We start from the raw sequence: 10,296 nt of genomic DNA on the forward strand, positions 1-10,296 counted from the left end.
TTGGGCTACTCTTTTACCAACGAATAGTGGGATTGACCGTCACATTATAACGCCCCCACGGCTGAAAGGGCGAGCATGTTTGGTGTGACAAGGATTCGAACCCGCGACCCTCAGATTGCGAGTCGAGCACCTTAACCACCTGGCCATACTAGAATCGTAATGTATGCTAAAATCGAAACAGAAAGGCTGCGATTTATTCGCATAACCCAAAAGAAGCTCCGAATTGAAAAAAAAGAGACTATGTCCACTTGCGGGATGCTAAAATAGGTTCACAATACACATACTGACATAGTTATCTATAATATATTAATCTAATAACCCGAGCGACACCGGGTACTTTCGCTAGTGTAATAATAATTTAGTTTACAATGGTAAATCTAGAATTTAGATTATTAATGTTCACAAAGTTTCAAAAATGACAAATTATGATTTTCATAATCGGCTGTGTTCTTAACTCTTTCTCTGTCACGTTTATTTTCAGATACATAATAAAAATAAAACAAAAAAGCGCGTTTTTGATATTTCATTACTTACTTGAAACGAGAAACTTTGAGAAGTTTGAAAAGGAATTCCCTTTCTTCATGGTGGTACAAAATTTCAAACTGCTTTCACTTTTCAAGACTATGTTTCATATACGAGCTCATGGCAGTGGAAGAGTTAGTGGATTTTACTTGCAAGGGCTAAGCTAACTTAAATCAACTTTTTTATAGCCGACTGACTACTCATTCGGTTACAACTGCCAGGTAACTTACCCTACAGGTTTGGTTTGTTTTGAATTTCGCGTAAATCTAACGAGGGCTATCTGCGATAGCCGTCCCTAATTTAGCAGTGAAAGACTAGATGGAAGGCAGCTAGTCATCACCACCCACCACCATTTTTTGGGCTGCTCTTTTTACCAATGAATAGTCACATTATATCGACCCCCACGGCTGAGACGGCGAGCATGTTCGGTGATGTGGATTCGAACCCACGATCCTCCGCTTGTGAGTCTAGCGCCCTAACCACCGGGCCATGTCTGAAATAAGGATTCACAACAAAAAAATTAAAAAAGTTAGCCCCTGGCGATGACAGCATATGTGGCATAGTCCTTAAAAACGTATCCGATCTTTGTATAGCTTTGTGCTTAAATGTAAACAAACAAACTTATACTGTACTTAATATAAATATTGGGCTTACTGCTCTGTTGGTTTAACTACACTTAGTTTCATCAGACGTTAGCCTTTAGCTCTGTTATTAGTTGATAAACCATTGTTAAGACAGTTTATTCATATCGGTCATATGACTCCAGTTTTATATTAATTAAGAAACTCTTAAAACATTTCTCTACAAACATGGTTTTCTTTTATTTCTACAAGCTTTCGGCTCTCTTGTGTTATTGGATTTTAGTGACTATCTTTTTTTCTCTAATAGTTTACCTATTCAGTCGAGTAGGCTGATGAGACAGTAATTACTTGAGTTGCTTAAATCATTATCTTCTTTTGGAGATTACTGTGATTATTGTATTTTCCTTTATACTCGGGTAATAATCTGATTGAAGGAATCGGGCTGTCTGTGCTCTACCCACCACGGGTATCGAAACCCGGTTTTTAACGGTGTAAGTCTGCACAGTACAAGACTACGCACTGTCTAACTTGTATTATAGCACAAATGTTAAGTCTATTAATTTATGTTACATTATTAAAAACGTAAAAAAAGAACCACATTTTCCGTCCAAGGAAGAAATCAATATATTGAATATTATATAACAAACAGATGAGCTGAATCAAATATTTCATCTTACCCTGTACCAGAACTGCTGTGACGGTTTCTATGTTACCCAACTTAGAAGCTGCAACACAGGTGTAGTTAGCAGATTCCCGTATGTTTTCTAACTGCAGCACGTTCTTCCCTACAGGAAGAGAGTTTTCGGGTGTCAAATCAAAAGAACCCTTTCTCCACTTGACATACGGCATGGGAGAGCCTACCGCCACACAGGTTAGGTTCAAGCTCGATCCTGGCATTATTTCGTAGGCAGGTTCTGGAGGTATAGAGAAGTAAGGAGGAACCCGACGCACTGAAAATAAAGTTTTAGTTGTTTCAAATGCTTCTTGTAAAAAACTATCAATCATGCGTTTATAACCAAATTTGGTAACTTCTGAAGACCGTTATTCTGAAATAACAAATATCTCATATCTAGTGCAAGGTTATCAAGTAATTTTGTTATACATGATACGAATGTGGCTATCTATCCTCAATTTCCTTGATGGTAACCATATGGTTACTTGTCCTCCAACCAGCTATATGGTTACGTGTGGTTCAGCCTCTTGAAAAGAGTATGTTTATCCATTCTTCAACCCCTTAGTAACAAGTATGGTTAATTGTTCCCCAACCCCTTGGTAACATTACAGTTATTGTCCTAAATTCTTTGGTAGAAATATGGTTATTGCCTTTCAACCATTTCATAACATTATGATTATTTGTCTTCCAATCAGTTAGTAACAAGTATAGTAACTTGTTCCCCGACCCCTTGGTAACATTACAGTTATTGTCCTAAATTCTTTGGTAGAAATATGGTCATTCAAATAATCATAATGTTATGAAATGGTTGAAAGGCTCTTCCAATCCCTTAGTAACAGTATAGTAACTTGTTCCCCGACCCCTTGGTAATAGTATGGTTATCTATCTTACAACCTCTTGATAAAAGTACGTTTATCCCCTTGATGGCAAGTATAGTTACTTGTCCTACAATCCCTTGGTAATAGTATGGTTATTTATGTCCCAAACTCTTGTTAACAAGAATGATTGCCTATACTCTAACCCCTTAATAACAAGTATGATTATCTATGCTCTAACCACTTAATAACCAGTATGATTATCTATGCTCTAACCCCTTAATAACCAGTATGATTATCTATGCTCTAACCCCTTGGTAGCAAGAATGATTACACAGGTCTGCGATGATTTTATTGTCTTGAAATTTGTACATGTTCTATAGTAATTCCCGTACGCTGAATCCGAAAATGATGTTTATTTTTCTCCATCAGGTACAGATTTTTCACAAAACGTCATAACGCAATACATAAAAAAAGGCCACAATACGTAGTTTAGAGACTAATAGACATAGATTTCATACAACAAAATAAGGATGAATGAGGATCCATATTCGTTTGACGTCAATGTTCTTCCCTTTTCTTCAGTTTGTTTGTATTTTTGTTAGGAAATATAATAATAAAAAATGTTCATTGCGGTAAACGAAATAATAATTTGATCTAAGTAAGTTTTTTTATTCCAGATTTGTAAAAAATCCTTACGTGATAGAAAAAAAACAAATATTATTTTCGAAATTCGCGTAGCTGAATTATAGAACACCCGTCATTAAAATTAAAACAACTTTTTATGAAGTTTAAATTCGTAGGCCTGTGTTCTCCATGCTCTAAGCTGTGGGTACCTATCCTTCAGGCTCTTGATAATACGTAGTAGTTCATCGTCTTTCAATCCTTGATAACTGTATCGCTACATGCCCTCCAAATATAGACAAGATGCTTGGAAACTAAATAAATTATCTATGAGAACGCATGTATTCTATGAGTCAATGCGTACTATTTCTATCAAAAATATGAACAAAAAGACTTAGATCATTTATAACGTTCTTGATATCTCTGCTGATAAGACAGAAAACCTACGTAAGCTACGCCCTTACCAGTAAAACAAGGAGGTGTAGGAATGAAAATGGGTATTGCATGTAAATCTTTGGTCATCATTGTTTACTACGTGTCCTGACTAATCATATCGTTACAGTTCCGGTGGTCTGCGCATGTGTGTTTTCATTACCGATGTAAGCGAGTTTTACGTTCGACCGCAACTTTTATTGACTAGACTAGTCATTGCTTCTAGTTTTTACAGACTATAAACTTTTATTATTTTATTTTAGGTTGATAACTGAAAAAGTGTACTTTTTGAATCAGTGCATGTTATTCTTGAATTACAAGGAATCCATATTCAATATCACCGAAAGGCAAATGAAATATTTAAATTGCGTCATATTTTAATTTCATTACGATGCTGATTTACTTCCAACTAGATTAACTGCAGTATTACCTTCTTATGGAAGGTCGTCATTACTCCAGCTCGGTTAACAACAACAAATTCCCGCCAGAGTACACTTCGTGATGGAATAACGTGCCAAGATCATCTCTTGGTATTGTCAATTAGCAAACAGTATTCTTTATCCAAAGAACGGTACATAATCCACGTATTACTTCAACGACAAATAACATTTCGTGGTTGATACGTGTGTTCGAATCGGGTTGCTATGGTAACAGTTAATGCTAAGTTATAAATAAGGTTATGAATTTTCTATTTATTGTACACTATCCACAGTCAAAATTAATAAAAAGAAACCCAACTTATCTAATGTTTGAAGCGCAACAATTTTTGTTTGTGAAATGAAAGGAACGATACATTAATTCCAGTTTCCATAGTAACAAGATGTAGCAAGATCTAGCAGTAATTTACTTAAATGAAGACGCTTCAATTAAGGATGTATATATATTTTATCACAGTCGGGTATGAAAAGGAGTATAAGCATTTTAACACGTCAAAAGAATCTCCCTGAATCTACTATGTTATACATGACAAAACAGCTTACCTTTAAACAAATGTTAGAATTTTTTGTAACTTTGTTATATATTATTTATTTTCAACAAGCATTGTGTGAACAGACGTTCTTAGTCAATAAATATATATATATACTTTTTGTTTTCTCTTAGAAAATAACGTTTCTTTGGAGGAAAATACAACCTTGTACTACAGTTTGACTGAAAATGTAATTCATATGCGAACTTCGCTGTACTCTGAAGATAACAGAGGAAGATGTGATGGTTTTGTGATTAATCTGATCCTTCTATATAAACCAGATCTTGTTCGTTACGTCCTTTTGTTGCCTCTATTTAAGTATCCTGGAATGAACAGTAGGACCAACGAGTTTTCCAGGCAATAGGGAAATTGTAACTTTAATTCATGATACAATTACATTAGCCGCTCGGTATGTGTAGGAAGTTGAACAAATGTACTTAAATAAATGCTATTAATGCGAAAATGGTAAAACCTTTTTCTTACACAAAATGCCAACACACAGAAATATACACTGGCATTTAAACAAGTTCATCTACCATAACTTCAGATAGTTGTGAGAAAAACTATACATATGTTACCTTTAACGTACAGCGACGCCAGGTTAGAGAAGCCAGAACCAACCGAATTCTCTGCTACACATTGGTAAGTTCCTTGATCTTCTTCTTTTGCTTCGCTTATTTGGAGATAGGCTGAAAATATGATTTAATAAATTATTAAGAGTCTCGAAAGGAAAACAAGTTATCACTAATATCATTGTTTACAACTTTTGTGTAAAGTGACACCAGGTGATATATATAGCCAATATACGACCACTATGGTTAATTAACATTTCTTCTAGCATATCTAGCTAAAAACAACATCCGGGTAAAAAGGAATGCGCTTCGATGACTGTACAATAGTAAAATCTAATATACGCAAGAGAGTTACTACGTTAGCAACATTTTTGTTATCGTCTAACGGAATTCTTGGAAGCGCTAACGTTCCACGACTGCTGAAGTATGTTTACAAATAAACCAAGTATTGTTCACCTTGGAAACCACAGATCAAGAGAACATTTCAACTATTCCTGTAAAGGTACAGAAGGAATGTCTGATTGTATAAACAAATCAACATTCCATCAAGTCATTCGGGGGAAAGAGACGGGAGATAAATATGGATGAAAAAGAACATCCTCTGACGAACCGTTAGTGTAATTAACATATTAACGACGAGGAATCACGACAGGTCACAGTGCAGTGAAGTTGGGGTAATTACAACAATCCGAGTTAAAGTCTTCCAGCGATTATTATCAGAGAAACAACAAATATGCTTAAACGAGAAAAACCATTATATGATGTATTTTGCACAGTGATAAGTAAAAGTTGAATAATAATAATAATGCTGGAATTAATAAACATTACAGTGGTATGTTATAAATGATATTATTCTTAGTGTCCACATGGTAAAACGTTTAACATTATAAATAATTGCAGGTTTTTCTCACGTTCTTATGTGTACATGTACTATATACGTGTACAAAATTAATTATATGCATTTAAAATTATGTCAAAGTACAAATGTTCGGTAGCCCAGCTTTGAAGATTGTTTTACATTCAGCTTGTTACCTGGGTTACCAGAGCTGAAACTCTTCATCATCCGATTTGATTTGAATTTCGCGCAAAGCTACTCGAAGACTATCTGTGTTAGCCGTCCCTAATTTAGCAATGAAAGACTAGAGGGAAGGCAGCTAGTCAACACCACCCACCGCCAACTCTTGGGCTACTCTTTTACCAACGCACAGTGGGATTGACCGTCAAATGATAACGCTCTCAAGGCTGACGGGGATTCGAACTCGCAGGTTGAGAGTCGAGACTTATTTACATATTATACACCTCTACATTTACGAGTTTTTGAACAAGGAAATGATTACATTACTGAAGTTTGTTTACGGAAACAAATTATTGTAGCAAAGCAGATATCGGCATCATCACAGTACAAAACAGATAACAAAATTCTGGGGGTACCTCAAAAATTGTGATCGCCACAAAACAGAAATTTGTTGCAGAGTATATAATAACAAACTCTGCAACGAAGGCTGTGTCACGATACGGTGATTTGTTTAACGATTAGGGTAACAGTTTGACAAGGTGCTTCCAGTTGTTCTTGACTAAAGATGTCAGGTGACTTGAAGAAATATCTGGCGTAAATGTGTATATGTGCTGGCGACAATGCAGTGCAGTAGATACGCTAGTTACACCTCCTACTATCGATCGTTGGTTGGAGAGTATTTCATCTTTAACCTGAAATTACTATTACAAAGTTGTCATTAACACGTCTCGTAGGGATTGGAATTTTCAACCTGAACGGTACATTACGGCCATGTCAGAGATTCCTTAAGGTTCTGGTATAGTCGTCCCTAATTTTCAACCATCGACCACAGTGAAAGGTGCCAATTATAAGTACCGCCGCCAGTGAAGGTTGACAATTAGAAATACCGCCGCCACAAGAGCTCCGCCCGGCTCTATTGTATCGAACAACGAGACTGACTGTTACTTCTATAACGCGCTCACAATTGAAAATGCGAAATGTGTTCAGCAGTAGCATGTCTCGAGCCTCGGACCCTTCGATCCACAGCATGACACACTTACTACTGGGTCATGCGTGACCCCATCACGTCACTGATAGGAATGGAATTATCTTAAACGGTAGTCAACATGGCGCTATTCAAAAGTATGCATTAAAATATAAATTACTTACTTTGATACTTACTTCCTGAACAGTGGGTCAGCCAGATTAACAGGGACCATATCCTTTAATCAGTACAAAACAGGAGTTAAATTACCTATTTTAATACTTACTTCCTTGAATAATGTTTAACCGTGGGTCATCCAGGTTAACAGGAACCATGTTCTTTAACCAGTAGATGGTAGGGGTTGGGTTACCCTCGGCCTGACAGTACAAGAGGGTTGTTCGACCCTTTTCTACCCCTTGCATGGTGGGGTGCATAGTGAACTGCGGGAAGCCTAGCGGTATAGCGTCTTCTGTGAAAAACAAAACAACAGAAAAAACTTTTGGTGACGAAACTATCAAAACATGACCGAAAGCTAAATCTGCCTCTTCTGGGCCACTCCTTTCAGTATTCAATTAAAAACAAACTCACTAATGAAAGAGTGAGAACTAAGTGCAAACATTGTGGTTAACGTTAACTACCACAATGTGACATTAACAATAATAAGGATACTTATTAATTAATGTTTTTTTTTTCTTTTTGTCGTACGAAGGATTACTGAAGAAAAAAAAGCGCAATGTTTTGACAGTAATGACTTTTGAAGCCTTGAAAACAATTAACACGAAGAAGGAAAACACACCAGTTCAATAAATTTCTAAAGATCAGTTTATAAAATATTCTTAAAAACTGATAAAACATTTGTGGCTATTTATAAAAACTTATTCAAAACTAAAACATTTATCATATTTACTACAAACAGTTGAAGTGTGACCACCTTTTCTAGTTCAATAAGCAAACTAAACACCACCTAAGGAGTAGTAAGAAATAAGGTGAAAGTTATGAACCTTTACGTTTTATTTAACGTATCTATAGCATAGTAGTGATCCCATGGAAAGTCACATAGATATAACACAGGTAATTTAACTTATCTATAATAAAGGTATGATCATCCTAGTAAGTCACATAAGTATAACATAGGTCATTTAACTTATTTGTAATTATAGTGTGATGATCCTAACAAGGCACATGGGTATAACATAGGTCATTGAACTTATTTGTAATTAGAGTGTGACGATCCTAATGTATTATCCTATGTGATTATCCTGTGTGATTATCCTATGTATAACATAGGTTATTTAATGTATTTGTAATTAGGGTGTGATGATCCTAACAAGGCACATGGGTATAACACGGGTTATTTAACTTATCTGTAATTAGTGTGTGATGTTCCCAGCAAGTCAGACAGGTGTAACATAGGTTATTTAACGTAACTGTAGTTGCTGTGAGATGATCCTAGCAAATCACGTAGGTTATTAAACGTATCTGTAGTTGCTGTGAGATGATCCTAGCAAATCACATAGGTTATTAAACGTATCTGTAGTTGCTGTGAGATGATCCTAGCAAATCACATAGGTTATTAAACGTATCTATAGTTGCTGTGAGATGATCCTAGCAAATCACATAGGTTGTTAAACGTATCTGTAGTTGCTGTGAGATGATCCTAGCAAATCACATAGGTTATTAAACGTATCTATAGTTGCTGTGAGATGATCCTAGCAAATCACATAGGTTGTTAAACGTATCTGTAGTTGCTGTGAGATGATCCTAGCAAATCATATAGGTTGTTAAACGTATCTGTAGTTGCTGTGAGATGATCCTAGCAAATCACATAGGTTGTTAAACGTATCTGTAGTTGCTGTGAGATGATCCTAGCAAATCACATAGGTTGTTAAACGTATCTGTAGTTGCTGTGACATGATCCTAGCAAATCACATAGGTTATTAAACGTATCTATAGTTGCTGTGAGATGATCCTAGCAAATCACATAGGTATAACATAGGTTATTTAACGTATCTTCAGTCTGGTTGTGAAAATCTCAAGTTGTTTTAGATTCAATATAGGTATTTATTATTCGATATCTCATTATGCAGATTTCAACATGCCACTAGAATGGAAGAATACGTTAAGACACCGATTATAATGGATGTGTAAATATTCTATTTTATCATACATATCTGAAAAGTTACACGTTAAGAAACTGGTTATAATAAATGTGTAAATATTCAACGTTATCGTACAAATACTGATTTAAGATTATTCTTTTTCAGTAATGGCTTCTTTCTTCTTTGAAGACGAAAAGCGGAAGAGTTTCGAAACTTCGTCCTCCATACTTGGGTCTCTAAGGGGTGTTGCAAAATAAATCACACTTTTTCCCCGAGAGAATAACAAAGTAAAATAAGATTTTAATTCAATCAAAAAAGTAATTCCAAGTATCAATATCGCTTGATTGGGCCACCACTGTTCTCACGCATGAGTTTTAATCGATTTGCAAAAGATTTCAGCAATGCAACATACATGTCTGTTTTTGTAGCTGTCTCTGTGAGCACATCAGTGAGAACATGAATCAAGGTTTCACGTTTGTGTCTCTCGCATTCAGGCAAATTTTCCAACATTTCTTCTGTGTATTGTTGAATGAAAGCTCCGACATTTTTGGCAGGACGTAAATCTGGAGAGTTCCCAAACCACATGCCATCACGTTTTCACAGACCACTCTTTCAAATTCAACAGTTCTGAAAGGCATTAATCTGATTTTTCAAATCTGGCATTGCCATGTGTCGAATGAAAGACTTGAATTCTCGGAGCATGTCTGCGACTAGTTTCTAAGCCATCCCGAAGGCAGCACATGCGATACGAACCTGAGTTCTACTGAGCACCATGATTCAAACGTTTTCGCAAAAAAATGAAATATGAAGAGTCAAACGCCCAAGAGTGATGATATTCGCGGTCCTACCAAGTTCGTCATTACTTAGGGGGAAAAAGTGTGATTTATTTTGTAACACCCCTTACAACGGGCAGTTGCCGTCCATTCTACAAAGACTTCTTTCTTGCCATTCGCCCAAACAGGCCAGTTTTGTATAGGGACCGGGATATTGTCGATGTATGAACACTGACTCCCATCTCAGACATGGAACTTA

At 36.1% G+C, this 10,296-nt stretch overlaps 1 protein-coding gene across 6 annotated transcripts in view; it reads right to left on the minus strand.

The window, feature by feature from the left end:
• The window catches only part of LOC106464407 (tyrosine-protein phosphatase Lar-like), a 129,545-nt gene that overhangs the window by 45,393 nt on the left and 73,856 nt on the right, over positions 1–10,296 (minus strand). For all 6 annotated transcript variants that reach the window (XM_022392101.1, XM_022392099.1, XM_022392102.1 and 3 more), the window contains 3 exons: positions 7,452–7,634; positions 5,193–5,303; positions 1,781–2,053 (listed from right to left, as the gene is read on the minus strand). In XM_022392101.1, the coding sequence (XP_022247809.1) occupies positions 1,781–2,053; positions 5,193–5,303; positions 7,452–7,634 (567 nt within the window). The remainder of the gene's footprint in view (positions 1–1,780; positions 2,054–5,192; positions 5,304–7,451; positions 7,635–10,296) is intronic.

The sequence above is a fragment of the Limulus polyphemus genome, unplaced genomic scaffold (genome assembly GCF_000517525.1).
Source record: "Limulus polyphemus unplaced genomic scaffold, Limulus_polyphemus-2.1.2 Scaffold1641, whole genome shotgun sequence".
NCBI lineage: Eukaryota > Metazoa > Arthropoda > Merostomata > Xiphosura > Limulidae > Limulus > Limulus polyphemus.